The sequence below is a fragment of the Penicillium diatomitis genome (genome assembly GCF_028827545.1).
Source record: "Penicillium diatomitis strain IBT 30728 chromosome Unknown utg000003l_segment0_segment0, whole genome shotgun sequence".
Taxonomy (NCBI): Eukaryota; Fungi; Ascomycota; class Eurotiomycetes; order Eurotiales; family Aspergillaceae; genus Penicillium; species Penicillium diatomitis.
Genome location: NW_026623175.1, coordinates 3,504,907 through 3,518,597, shown reverse-complemented (window position 1 = coordinate 3,518,597; position 13,691 = coordinate 3,504,907). Strand labels below are relative to the sequence as shown.

Below are 13,691 nucleotides of genomic sequence, written 5' to 3'. Positions count from 1 at the left end.
TACAGTATACACTGTTTGCACGAATAAACAAGTACTGTAGAGGATGGTCCAGTCCAGTCGGTCTGGCTGCGGTGGGTATTTGTTTGTTGTTTCGGTCTCTCTCGTTCAGACTCTTGCTGGATTCCAGATTCCAGACTTTCACAGGCAGCGTTGCTCCTCGGCATTTATAGTCGATTCATGCTCATCACTTACTCCAGATCGAATTTGTCTATTCACCATGAACGCCTATCCCCTTCCATGTCGGCAATGGTGCGTGCATCACGGAGCTACAGATGCTATCGTCAAGAGGGTTCGTCACTTCCAAGGCAGACACATCAAGTAGTCGATCGATCACTGATTGGTCTACTCTCGAGGCAGAGGCTGATTCAGATCACGTTCTGACGCTCCTCGTTGCGTATACACTCGGAGAGTGACACGGCGCAAGGGGACAACTACTGCCATCGTGGACACGAGCCTCTGGCAAGAATGATACTGCCTACCAGGCAGATCAAATATCATCAAATATGGTTCATGTCAGGGTGCGGCTCTGCTCCATGACATTTTTGCCTCTGCCACTTTCTCACACTCTCCCCCTCTGCCTCTCTCAAAGGTCAACCACCCAAGGTCATCCATCAGCCATGATGATGGATGGGCTGTGTCCCTACGTAAGCGACCATCAAGCCGGGATCCGAGCCCAACTGGTCCAGAACTCCAGACTCTATTCCTCTTTGGTCCAAGTTCTCCTCCAGAGAGATAGTGGTGAACTGAGAACAGGCTCCCGACAATCCCGTTCCCGTTCTCAACCTGGAATCTCGGAATCTCGCGTGGGTGGCAGGGGCGGGGGGAAATACCAACCCAGCACGAGTACCCAAAGGGGGGGCTGGTCGCTCACGATTGAGTTCTGCCGGTGGCCTTGACGTGGAAGGCAGCCCCCCATAAAAAAGGGGGGGAAGGTCACTGCTAAGTATAGAAGCGCGAGCCCGATCGCAGGATGGCACACTGCGTGGTAGTTACTGGCAGAGTCGAGCACTGCCTCAAGAGCCCCCTCCGACCCTAGCAAGGTACTTGAATGGTACAGACGATCCTGGGTCCTGGACCTTGGTGAGGACCCAGGCTCAAGACTGGCGTCATAGGCGACAGCCTCATGGCCCTTGCAGGCTTGCAGGCTTGTACGAGTGTCCACAGGATGATCCGAGGACTGCGTAAAGGCCTCCCACGTTCCCGCCACCATGCCGTGAAGCCATCAAGTTAGTGGTGTACCGCTTCACCTAAGTGACAAGGTGACTTGGCAGTCGACAGGGCCAGGCTCCAAAGAGGCAAGAGAAGACGTCTAGTGTCCCGAGTCCAGAGTCCATGGTCCACAGAGGCGAAACGACACAGCATCCACGCAAGCCATCCCCCTCCAGACCATCACCAAAGAAACATGGTTCGGGTGTGGCCCCAGCGTGGCCCCAACCAGTTTACCGCCATTTCCCCGTAAGCCCGGAGGAGGCTGGTCAGGTCACGTGGGGAGAGAGAGATGCACGTGACACACGTGATGCCCTCACCATACGAAACTTTACGAATACGCGCAAAAGGTCACATGACAGTCCCATGTCGCCTGTCGAATACGCTGGGTCACCCACGAAGCATCTGGTGCATTCCGAAAGCCCCACCATCGCAGATTAGATAAGCGCTGGCTGGGAGCTTCATATGGTCAAAACCGACGATCTTGCAAGACCGACAGCGCATCTGCAAAAATCACGACGGTGACCCATCTTTCAGAAAAAACGAGTCTCAAACACAGCGCGTCAAGACTTGCCCAAGGAGTAAGGAGTGAAGCAGCCTTTCTCACCTGACACCCTCACGCCATGGATCCCACAATGAACAAGCTCCTCAAATGGAGCGTCCAAAACTCTCAACAGCAAAATGCCGACGGCAGCGTCACGGCCCCTCCCAGCGCCGCCGAAGCCTCGCGCAATCTCACCCCGGACATGATCAATGCGCTGATGGGCGGGCCCTCGGATGCTGACCTGATGAAAGCCGCCATGGAAGTGCTGCACTCGGACGAGTCTGACCTGGAGAACAAGCTTATTGCTTTTGACAACTTTGAACAACTCATCGAGGGCATCGATAATGCCAACAACCTCGAGCCTTTGGGCCTGTGGACTCCCCTGGTTCGGTTGCTCAAGCATGAAGAGGCTGAGATGCGCCGTATGGCCGCGTGGTGTATTGGGACCGCGGTGCAAAATAATGAAAAGGCTCAGGACAAGGTATGTGTCTATCACAAGTGAATCTCCGTTATGCATCTCGTTGATTCCATCCGACCGCCACTGACCTTTGACGTATTTTCTTCACCAGCTCGTCGTATTGAATGCGATCCCAGATCTGGTCTCCATGGCCACCGCGGACCCCAACGCCGCGGCTCGGAAGAAGTCTGTTTACGCGCTTTCATCTGCTGTGCGCAATTACCAGCCCGCCATGAACGAACTCGTCAAGTCTCTGCCGGAGGGCTACCCTACAGAGAAGACCGATGCTGGTGACATGGAAGCTGTCGATACCATCATGGACAAGCTTCGATCTCACCCTGTCGAGTCTGCTTGAGCTGCGCAATTTGTCGGGAGTCCATTAATCTTGCGCTCTCAAATTACCTCCAACGACGTCAGACTACTGTCTCTGGCGGGGGTAACGTATGCAGAGCCGCTCGTTCTCGGTGAACGATTGCGCGGCAACCCCGGATATCAATTGCACCAAAAGTGCAATACTGAGTACACAACCAGCTGGCCATGCTTGGCGTCGATGCTTGATCAGCGTCTGTTCCGAGCCGACGAGACACTTGCAGGTGGTCGTGTCCACAGCCGCGGATCGCCAACCTCGTTCCTTCGAGGTCTGGTTGTATGTCACCTGCTTCGGCAAGATATCGGCACCGACACAAAAGTGTTCTGTTGTTTGTCTCATCTCGCCCCCCTTTTTTCCTGTCTCATTTTTGTGACGAACTTGTGATGTATATACCCGGGCCACCTACATACCCTAGAGGATGTCCCAAATTGATGACTTTCATTGGAGACCTACACCTAAAGCGGACAGATAGTACACGACATAGATGACACCTGCTCTCCGAACTCCACGAGGGTACTTGGAAATACATGCGGGCGGTCACTTCACATTAATCCTCTTCGGATTCAACAAGGTAATGGCAAACAACTAGCAGCGACTCGTGTACAGCGATACTTTGTATTCACGGGGGACAAGGTTGCTCCTTACAGGTAGATGTACTAAGGCTTGACTCAATGTATCACTTGCGTCGCTAGGTGCGCATTCGAGATTGGAAGAAGCCCAGAGCATGGATTTTGTCCCACGAGAAACAGACTAAATCCATTTAGGTATTCTTGGTATTCATACCATTGCACTCCCGACCCGACCTTCCAATTGACCCGTCCTGCATCCAACCATGGATGATGCCCGGCTGAGATAACCTAAGGTTGACTACCGGGAACCTACCCTAGGCTGGTGGGACGGTACCTAGCTGCTCGCCGAATTCAACATTCACGGGCGGAGTTATTGGAGCAATCTTACCACTGGTTTACCATGCCTCGAGGTTGGCAAATCCATCCATGTACCTGGTGGATGCCCGTTTGGCCTGTTTTGGTCAATGATTTCTCGGCGACGTCTCCACTGTATCCATGGTGAAGCCTACAGTTCAGAACCCGAGAAAGATACAACTATATACAACGGGCACTATTGGATCCACTCTTGTATTTGACAAGCCTTCGATCAAGGCTAACGTATCCACAGAGCCTGGTCTGTATCTCGAATCTTGAATTGAAGTGACACTTGCAAATAGCAGGGTTCGATAAATTCGCTGTTGCCTCGATATGTATCTCTTGTGTAGGAGGTGAGTCCGTAAGTCAGTAATGCATCACTAGCACATCCAGCGGCCCGACATTTCTCCGCCATTTCTCGGGCACGGACAGCACTGGGGCACGGCAAGTCGTCATCCCAATTCAGGCATCCAAACCGGAGCCGATCACGTATCACGTACCCCCAGCGGAGCTCAAGCTTATCGCGCTCTCACTGTCTCTTGTCCTCCGCTTCCAATACGCTTCCCACGGCACCGTACACCGCACTTGACGACCGAATCTTTCAAAATGGACGTCTCTAGTAACCGTCTCTTCCGGTTTTCCAAGCCTGAATGGCTGAATAATTCCGCCGTGCGAAACGCGGGTGTTTATGCGTCTGGCGCATTGGTATGTTGATAACTCCGAGAGGACTATGTCTATCTCAATTTTGAGCTTGTCTCAAGGCGCGACGGAATAGAGCGCTGTTCTACATGGACTGCTGGATATTCTCTACAATTCCATGAGAGGAGATGCGCAGAGCTACCATGCACGAACTATCCACCCTCACCCTCCAATCCATCCACCTGCCTCATCTCCACGAGTTCCAACTACCCTACCTCTAGAGATAATCGGTTACCCTCACTGCAAATGCTCTCCAACTCCATGCTAACAAGGTATCTTCCCGAGAATCCAGTTCGCCGCCGGCTTCTTCTTCCTCATCGACGTCGCATCATTTTCGCACAGCGCCCGCAATGGCTCAGACGTGCACATCAAATTCGTCGACTGGATCCCCGGTATCTGTTCGGCGCTCGGCATGCTGGTGATCAACTCGATTGAGAAGTCCCGGCTGCAGGCCGATAGCTTCAGTTATAGCGGAGGCGGAGTTGCTTGGAAGGCGCGGTTCGTGCTGTTCTTGGGCTTTGCGCTGTTGGCGGGTGGTTTGGCGGGGAGTGTGGTGAGTCTTGTGTCCTTTTTTGCCTTGGAATCATCGTTTGTATAAAGGGAGGATCCGGCTGACATTGCCTGCCCCCGGGCGGCTACAGACGGTCATGGTGCTCAAGTATCTTGTCAAGGAGTATCCGATTCAAACGCTTTACTTTGGAATTGCGAACGTGGTTGCCAACGGTCTTGTTATGCTGAGGTATGGTCTCTAATTTCCCCCGACAAAAGACCAAGCTCAATGGACTCCGGGTCTGGTTCCCGAGCGGTTCCAGAATAAGTTTGCTGACTTTTGATCTGGACAGCTCCGTCGTCCTCTGGGTCTCGCAAAACATGGAGGACGACTACACCTATAATCTGGCTCTTTAAGGAGTTCCAAATGATGGACGTGACAAGGAGCTTTCGCTCCGAGTCTATGTGAGATAGAATTCAGTGTCATCTGCCTGGTCCACTGATCAAATGATTGACTGGACCTTCCAATTCTAGATGGGATGATTATGAATCGAGCTGTGCTTGCGTTGTTTGATATGGCTTTTCTTCCAATTGTATCTTGTCAGTTGGACCCTTTGTATTTTATTCGTGAAATCTGAACAGAATGACGGGATGCTCCAGATTCGAGGCATTGGTTCCCACTAGCTGTAGGTCCGGGTCCGGCCGATAGAAGCCGGATGAAAGATTCATCTCCTTCATAGGTACCTATATCCATGTAGGCTCATTGCAATCGAGACATGAGATAGACATCGGAATGAGGAGGATCTGAATAGGCCTGGCTCGTGCTGTTCATATGCAAGCTCTACTCGTGTTCATACCACTTGTGGTGTCTGTCTGATTCCATCGAACCTGTCTACAGTTCTACACTCGTAAGCTTTCCAAATTGTTAGGTTCCATGCACCCCACGTCGTCGTCTTACTCCTTATAAGAAATGACAAAGATCTGCACATACTGTATGATGAATGTGAATTGAAGCCTGATATCCCATAACTTCCAGTTAATAAACGCCTAAGCCCAACTCGTACCCCAAATAATGCATGTCATAATCTTCGTGAGAACGCGATGCGCTGAACTCCAATGTCAAAAGTAGAAAAATGTCCCAAACAAGAGCACGGCCAAGCCTAATGATCCTCGCAGAAAATGCGCAACAGCTCATCGATGCACGTCATTGCTTTGCTTTTCTCCAACAAGAGAGGCGTTGCGCCATTCTCTACATCTTTCAAATATTTTCGCAGTGCAAATGCTGACGCTTTGTACGTGGCATGATACATGGATTTAAAGTTATCGTCATCCGCGTTGACTCCAGGACCAGAGGCGGGTGTTTCTGCGCGAAGGATTTCTGATCCCGCGGGCGTGGCGTTGGACTGATTGGGTCCGGTGGGTTCAGCGCAGAGATCCTTCTGCATGACAGATGAAGAGGATGGGCGGGGATTCGATCGGTGGAATCCATATAGTCGCATGCAGGTGAGGATTGTCCGCGTGATGAGGCTTTTGTTCTCGGCAATGATGCCTTCTGTAGTTTTGGGTGGGGATGGGGGCGGTTCAAGATGATTGTCAGACGCCGTACCTGCGGTTTGAAACAAAGACGCTTGGCTTTGGATCGAGGGCCGACGTGACGCAGAGTCAAGGAACGGATTGGGTGTGCTTGTGCGTTTCTTAGGGTCAACCGTATTGACTGCCGCTAAGTTTGAGGTGGAAAAAGGTGTTGCTGATCCGCGCATACCAAATCTGCTGGAGGAGGGTCTTTGAGCGCCAGGCCCAATAGAAACTGATCGAGATCTATGCGCGACCAAGCGGTCCAAGGTCGGTAGACCTGGATGGTCATCCTCGGGCTCACGCTTGACTCGCAGGGTTTGAAGATTTTGCGAGGAGGAAGATGGCCGAGACGATGCCATCAACTGAGACACTGCCTCGCCCCCGCGCTGTCGCACACGGCGGTGATGCTGAGCCGCAACTTCGAACAGAGTCGCGACTCGTTTGCGCTTGGGGCTGGGCGAGTGGAGATCGGGCAGAAACTCGGCCGGCGTGGAGCCGCGTTCTTCGTCTATGCTGGGTGGTGGCGAGGATAACGCCTGCGCTTGCGCGATGAGGGCCTTGGACAGAGGAGCAGCGTATATTCGTAGTTCGTACGATTTGACTGCTGCCGGACAATGTTGCTCGGGAACGTCAGACGGAGACGAATGCGGCGGGGTGGGCGGACGCGAGCATGATCGCGACACTGATAGCACACCGTAGATCAAGAGATCTGTGGTCGTCACGCTAGAAACACGCGCTGGGGCCCCAGTCACGCTGACCAGCAGGCCGACAGGGCACTGTATGCATTGATTTGGTTCTTCCAGCTCGGGGTTGAGACAAAGGGCGCCCGCGATCTTCTTCTGCAGCCATTGCGAGGTCTCCGCTGTCGTGGTGTGTAGCTCGAGACTAGGGCCAGATCGAGCATGTAGAGGAATTAAAGACGGATTGACAAAGCTGCGGAGACCGAGCTGCGCGGTTTTCGATATGTCGCATTGCCAGTGGGAGGTCGGATCAATGAGGCGGATCCCTGAAAGCTAGTGTTAGCCAAGGACGTGCAGAAAGACGAGGCATTCGAGTCTCGGGTAGTGCTCACCTTCAAGCTGACGGTCTGCTCCCAGGATGATTGACCCTGACCAGACGTTCATTTTGTGTTTGGTTCACTTGCTGAACGTCCCCATGGCAGTTTTCGTGGTCTTGACTGAGTGGGGAAACCGGTTGTCCTCCTGTCTTGATACACCCTAGGACTTGGTAATGGTATGCCCTGCAGAACGCGCTATGACGCGCGACATCACGTGAAGAAGCATGCATCGGAAATCAATTTAATTTTGAAGCCTATAGTCTGCCTTCTCAAAGGATGTTCGTCACCCAATGTTTACCCTCGATGAACAATCAATTACAAAATGACACCGGCTCAATGACTGCTATATGTGAACCACTCGAGAAGTATGTGATCATGAGACAATCCGGAGCCGATTGCCCGAGCTGTCCGTCTTCAGACGACAATTTGCTCCGAGACACGTAGCACAATTTGAGAGCACGCGCTCGTCGTCAGGAAGCCAGACTGGAACCAAAAAAGCAAATTTCATGACAGAATCTCTATATACATGCGACGCGATAACACGTCCAAATCGCCAAGAGAAACGGCTCAAGGCTGCGCACGCGAGCAAAAATTCGCAATTCAAAGACGCCGCGAGCGCAGAGCCTTGGCCCCGTAATGAGACAGAAGAAAGGTGCGCTCGTCGCGCGAGCGACACAAAGAATTAGGAAAACATAAGCCCAGATGCTGGCTATCGCTCCCAATTGTAACGGCCCTGAGCAGCCTGCTTGCATGGCCTTCACATTGTCACATCAGAACTCCTCCTGCTCCTGGAAAAACATCGAGAAGCTGATGATGGTGCCGTAAATCAACAAGCCACCAATAATTGACATGATCATCGCCGGGATCTCGATCGCTCCGCTGTGTGCAAGGACTACGGGGAGGGCTGTAGAAATGGCGCGATGTCAGTTGGTTCTCGACTAAACAAACTTCTGGCTCTGGCAGCGCGGCTGATGGATTTCCAGGGAGAATCTCCCTTCTCCTCAAGAGTGCTGAGGAGAACCATCACCTAAAACACGCAGCAAGCGACTCCGGGAGCTGACCACCTACCAATTCCAGTAAGGACCAAGAAGCCAGTCATGAACCGCCCAAAATCCATCGCAGAGCTGCTCGAGCTGTCCATAAAGTCATCCGGGTTTGCGCACCGAGCGCAGATCCAATTGGGGAGTGGTGCGACCACATAGATAGCGACAACCAGCAAGGGCCAGTACTTATGCCATAGGGCGGACGAGAGAATCACGAGGAGGAAACCGATCGCGAGCACCTGTCATTGTAATCAGCAACCTGTCTGGGTCCAGCCAAGCTATTCCCCGAGCAGTCAAAGTACTTACAAACGAGAGCGCGATGATGGTCTTGAGTCCGGCTGCCATGATTGCGGAGTTTCGTGTGATGCCTCCGTTTGACGTTGATTAGAGAGTCGTGGTCAAGGATAAATTATAGCGCAATTCACATGAGGCGATCAATGAGTACTTGAGAATTGCAGCCCCATTGACAGCGTGACAGGGATTCAGTGAGCTTCGTCAACCGCTTGGGATATGAGGAATGGCCAAGTGACGTTGGCGCCTGGAGAGTCAGTGGTAGTTTCTGCCTCAGGCCCGAAGAGCTCATGCTTCACACCGCGTCACCCTAACTGCCTGCCATCAACGTCTCCGACTCCACCCCCAAGCTCTGCTCGCTCCGTCTATTGTCCTTCTTTGCATTAATTGCCGCATTTTGGGCTGAGGAATCGAGCTCGTCAAAATCATCCGAGTCATCTGTGGTCCTTGTCCGCCATCATGTTCCGAAACAACTACGATAACGATGCAGTCACCTTGTAAGAGTGGCCCTCCGGCAGTGGCAGGTCCTCAATGCTAGAAGCGGACAAACAATACTAATCAATCGTCTGGTGGCCAGCTCTCCACAGGGTCGGATATTCCAGGTGGAATACGCACAGGAAGCTGTGAAGCAAGGATCTGTGGTTGTAGGATTGGTGAACAAGACACATGCCGTCCTTGTCGGCCTCAAGGTTCGCTAGGCCCCAAGATACACCTAGCTACTACATCGCGCCGGACATCCGAAGCTAACAGTATCCTTGCAAACCAAATCTAGCGAAATGCCGAAGAACTATCCTCCTACCAGAAGAAACTCATCGAGATTGACTCGCACATGGCGATCGCCATTGCCGGGTTGGCCTCAGACGCCCGCGTTCTGTCCAATTTCATGAAGCAGCAATCGCTCGGCTCAAAGATGACCTACGGTCGTCCGATCCCTGTGGAACGTGTCGTCAACCAAATCGCAGATCGAGCGCAGACCAACACCCAACACTACGGCAAGCGGCCATACGGTGTGGGTCTGCTCGTGGCCGGTGTCGATGATGCTGGCCCTCATCTGTTCGAGTTCCAGCCTTCCGGTATGATCCAGGAGATGGTGGCTTGTGCCATTGGCGCTCGCTCGCAGATGGCGCGCACATACTTGGAGCGAAACCTCGACCAGTTTGCCGACTGCAGCCGGGACCAGTTGATCAACCATGGTCTGCGAGCATTGAAGGAGACATTGTCGCAGGATAAGGAGCTGACAGTGGATAATACATCTGTCGGCGTTGTTGGATTGGCACCTGAGGGCTCCAAGGCTCGCATTGAGAGCTTTAAGCTGTACGAGGGTCAGGAGACTCTGCCGCTCTTGGAGGCTTTGGAGCGGTCCGAATCATCTGGCACGATGGAGGAAGAGTCCATGGAAGTTGATTCATAAGTTGCTCTCCCACTTAACGACTCCACATAGAAATGAATCGCTGCTTGTGCCATGCAGATATTGATTCCCGTAAACGCTTTATGAACTACTTCGGTATTGAATAGATATTGCAAGCTTTGGCGACTGCGTAGTCTGCGGGTGACTTCGGAACTTGTTCTCTTGGAGAGACTCTGGGAACGGTGTCTATGCGTCTGTAGTACGTGGATATGTGTGTCTAAGTTACATTCGGTCAGAGTCCATCGACCTGTAAGACTCGAGGTGAGACTGTGTTGTGACCTTGGCACTTCGAAGCGCCTATTCCTCGCCCCAGTTCAAGGCAAAGCGATCAGCACTGCACTGATACTGCAACAACTTGGGCACCACTTCCTCGACCGTCCGCGCCTCTGCCAGGATGGCTCCATTCTCTGCCGAGATGAACCCATTCTCCACGGCATTACGCACCCACGCCAGCAAACCATCCCAATACGCATTGATGTTCAATAATACCACGCCAACCCGGTGAATGCCCAACTGGTTCCAAGTAGTCATTTCCATGACTTCCTCGATCGTACCAAATCCACCCGCCAGCGACACAAATCCAGAACCAGGTCCACCTTGCAAGACCAGCTCGGCCATCATCCGTTTGCGCGTATGCATATCCCGAACAATAGTCGTGACTCCGTATTCAGACTCTGGAATCTCCTCACCCTCCAGAGCTTCGGAGACCTCCCGTTCCGCCGCCTTTCCTCCTGTGGGAGACACACCATTGCCATTGGCTTTGCTGTGGTCTGCGGGATTCCCAACACCCTTGACGGCGACTTTGACCAATGCGCGAGGAATTACGCCGTGAACGGCCTTGGGGCCACTCAGAGAGACGAGTGTTTTGGCGACTTCGCCCATCAAGCCGGTGGTACCGCCGCCATATACTAGACGGATGTTGTGTTTGTGAAACTCGTAGGCAAGCGCGCGAGCTGCTCCCATGTGAACGGGGTCCTTGCCTGACGTTGCGCCACAGCTGTTCGAGTCGCAAAGGAATCAGCCAGTTCATCCTCAGTCATGTGGCGAATTTTTGCTTCCACATCTCCAGGGTCCCCAGCTTTCATGGCTTTTTATCGACCGAGGACAGCTTTGCAAAAAATCAGAGAGAGTGAAGTTCGAACAATGACTCACAAGACGCAGACGACCGCAGGCTTATTCTCAGCCATGTTGTATATGTGCCTCTACTTTGCAGGCGGACTTTCCGTATCGTGTATGGTCTTGAGTATTTGACAGCGTATCTGCTCCAAGTCATATACCGACGAGAAGGAGAAAGAGCAGGAAATAAATATCAACGTGGCAAGGGACAAAGAAACCAAGACACAACATCAGATCTGTGGAGAGCCATCAGAGGCCAGGCCAGGATCCACTACGATAAGATAAAAGCCAGGCCAGCCCAGCGTGGAAAGGCCACTTCTTGCCCGTCTTTTGCCCATGCAGCTTGCTGCATCCTGTGATTTGTTCTCGGATCAGGAAAGGATGGATCCATGACTCACCCCGCGGAAGCCTGGTCAAAGGGCTACTATGATGGTCAGGAGAACCAAGCCCGTAGTGAGCGGTCACGAGCTATCTGACTCACGGCGAAATGAACATATACGCGATAGTGGATAATGGGGTCTAGAGAGCGAACTTCCATTCTACACTTGTCGAGTGCTTAGATGTGGTAGAAGTTCAACTGACATCAGTTGATCTCGATAGACCTGTAGACTGCAGGAAGTTGGATAAGCAGTGACTCGTAACGTCGAAGGCAATAGATTCCAAAAGTGCTAGTGAGTAGAGCTAGGTAGTCGTGTAGCTACTGGTCTCCGAAAAGCCAGGATTGCAGGACTGAGGGCCTTATTAGGCTTCTGCGAGAATATCATCCAAGATTGGAGGCTGACTTGAGCACGGTCCAGAGATTGTCACTTTAATTGCGCGGGCGATCATAGAATTTGTACCTGGAACGAAAGTTTTCTGACTGTGGCTTTACTTTTGCTCCTCGGAGCCCTCATTTCAGAACCCGGTTGATCTGATTTGCCAGAAGCGATGCGATCGCGGACCACTGCATCTTTTTTGTTGGTCAGGGGCATTGACACTGCCAAAGCTTATTTACCTCGGACCGTTGCAGCTCAGTGGGAAGAAGCTCGTTCAAAGAGGAGCATCGCAGCTAGCAGAGCTTAAAGAGGGGGAAAGAAAGGATGAGAAAGAGAAGATGACTTGCGCAACATTACGCGGATCGCATTCGTCTAGAGAATCTCTGGACAACCTGCTCTTGAGATGATGATCTCTCAGACAATCCAAAGTATTTGTATTTGCTTGTGCTACGCCCCCTATAGCACGGGTATCACTTCAATCGAGGCAATTTAACTCACTACACGACCTTTTTTCCTCTTCAATTTGTTTTCGCCAGAACTGGGAGGGGTGTTTCCCTTGTCCTGGGCTTTTCCGGGTGTATCAACTCGGACTTGAGGAGTGGTCGATCGGGCTCGCAATCCAGCGGGAGTGTTCGCCCCCGTACCAAGGGTAGCTTTAGAAGCGACTTTTGCCGCAGCACCGACTGGACGATCTGTCTCACCCGCACGCGATAGAATGAACGAGCCGGGTTCGCCAGTCAAGGGATGTTCGTCCATGAACTCATCCCCATATCGCTTGAACAAGTTAAAGGCCTCGGCCAAGTTCCGCGTGTCCTGGTAGCTGGAGCTACCTGCCGAGACCCCAAGATTGGCCTTGGTCGATGTTTGTGTCTCGGCCCCGGACGGTTGTGTGGCGTCAGGCATTGGCGTATTTTCCTTGCTTTGTTGAGCGGGCTGCTGACCAGGTTCATTGGCGCGCGCTGTTGGTGGGAGATATGTATGGCCGGTGGTGGGAGTGAAGATCGGTAGGGTCGAGGCTGTCTTCATGAGTCGAGAGATGGATGTGACCGCAGTGAGCTGGAAGCAATGTGTGAAATCAGCGGTCAAGATCTAAGTAGAGTCTCTTAAAGCTCCCCGGCGAAAGTTTGGAGAAAGAAAATGGTAACCCACAATGCGATTTCCAACAATGCTAGCCACAGAAGGAGCCATATAGATCGTGTCCCCAACCACGAAATATGTCGCAAGTAGAGTAACATCGTCCTCCATTCCATTTCGCTTCCGCCGTTCCTGCTTGCGAATCACCCAGATATTGTTGGGCTCGGTCTCGAAGCGATTCGGATTTGTTCGCGCTGCAGCTTCGAGGGGGTCATAGGATACGATGAATTCGAGTCCCTGCATTTGCTTCAATTTGCCCTCGAATGTCGCGCGCGTCTCGACCACGTGCCGAAGGGACTCATTGTAGGTTGCCTGTGTCGCAAGAATACCGTTGTTGGATTGGGGATCAAAGAAAGCAGACTCGGCGAAGTAGAAGAGAACTGTGAGAGTTGCAAAGCAATAAGTACGATGATTATCGCAAGCTTTTCGGTCACGGACGTACTGTTGTTGGAATGGAGGTAACCCCCCATCATCTGCACATGTTGTGGTGACCTCCAGATGATCTCCTCCATTGGGGCCGCCTGGTTTGCCATGATGGCATCAGTAGAGGGATGTGAAGGATTCTGGGACAGAGGAAACCGCTGGCGGCCACAATGCGTGGTTCTGTCTGGTAGACACTGTCTA

At 52.3% G+C, this 13,691-nt stretch overlaps 7 protein-coding genes across 7 annotated transcripts; 3 read left to right on the top strand and 4 right to left on the bottom strand.

Annotated features, from left to right (window-relative positions):
• Positions 1–1,829: 1,829 nt before the first annotated feature.
• fes1 (Hsp70 nucleotide exchange factor FES1) lies at positions 1,830–2,562 on the top strand (the record flags this gene model as incomplete). The annotated part of the gene is made up of 2 exons (XM_056932859.1): positions 1,830–2,231; positions 2,320–2,562. The coding sequence occupies 2 exons, from the start codon at positions 1,830–1,832 to the stop codon at positions 2,560–2,562; spliced, it is 645 nt and encodes a 214-aa protein (XP_056792818.1).
• A 1,544-nt stretch (positions 2,563–4,106) lies between these two features.
• N7539_003256 (UPF0220 family protein) lies at positions 4,107–5,105 on the top strand (the record flags this gene model as incomplete). Its single annotated transcript, XM_056932858.1, has 4 exons — positions 4,107–4,205; positions 4,492–4,752; positions 4,841–4,938; positions 5,042–5,105. The coding sequence occupies 4 exons, from the start codon at positions 4,107–4,109 to the stop codon at positions 5,103–5,105; spliced, it is 522 nt and encodes a 173-aa protein (XP_056792817.1).
• Positions 5,106–5,848: 743 nt separating this feature from the next.
• N7539_003255 (uncharacterized protein) lies at positions 5,849–7,387 on the bottom strand (the record flags this gene model as incomplete). Its single annotated transcript, XM_056932857.1, has 2 exons — positions 5,849–7,269; positions 7,336–7,387. 2 exons carry the CDS (start codon positions 7,385–7,387, stop codon positions 5,849–5,851), a joined length of 1,473 nt encoding a protein of 490 aa, XP_056792816.1.
• A 703-nt stretch (positions 7,388–8,090) lies between these two features.
• Positions 8,091–8,708, bottom strand: N7539_003254 (Vps55 family protein; the record flags this gene model as incomplete). The annotated part of the gene is made up of 3 exons (XM_056932856.1): positions 8,091–8,224; positions 8,389–8,602; positions 8,670–8,708. 3 exons carry the CDS (start codon positions 8,706–8,708, stop codon positions 8,091–8,093), a joined length of 387 nt encoding a protein of 128 aa, XP_056792815.1.
• A 405-nt stretch (positions 8,709–9,113) lies between these two features.
• On the top strand, positions 9,114–10,065 carry pre5 (proteasome core particle subunit alpha 6; the record flags this gene model as incomplete). The annotated part of the gene is made up of 3 exons (XM_056932855.1): positions 9,114–9,151; positions 9,232–9,343; positions 9,427–10,065. The coding sequence occupies 3 exons, from the start codon at positions 9,114–9,116 to the stop codon at positions 10,063–10,065; spliced, it is 789 nt and encodes a 262-aa protein (XP_056792814.1).
• Positions 10,066–10,359: 294 nt separating this feature from the next.
• Positions 10,360–11,249, bottom strand: N7539_003252 (LOG family protein; the record flags this gene model as incomplete). Its single annotated transcript, XM_056932854.1, has 2 exons — positions 10,360–11,059; positions 11,215–11,249. 2 exons carry the CDS (start codon positions 11,247–11,249, stop codon positions 10,360–10,362), a joined length of 735 nt encoding a protein of 244 aa, XP_056792813.1.
• Positions 11,250–12,422: 1,173 nt separating this feature from the next.
• med6 (mediator complex subunit MED6) lies at positions 12,423–13,600 on the bottom strand (the record flags this gene model as incomplete). The annotated part of the gene is made up of 3 exons (XM_056932853.1): positions 12,423–12,989; positions 13,083–13,447; positions 13,510–13,600. 3 exons carry the CDS (start codon positions 13,598–13,600, stop codon positions 12,423–12,425), a joined length of 1,023 nt encoding a protein of 340 aa, XP_056792812.1.
• Between the last annotated feature and the right edge of the window lie 91 nt (positions 13,601–13,691).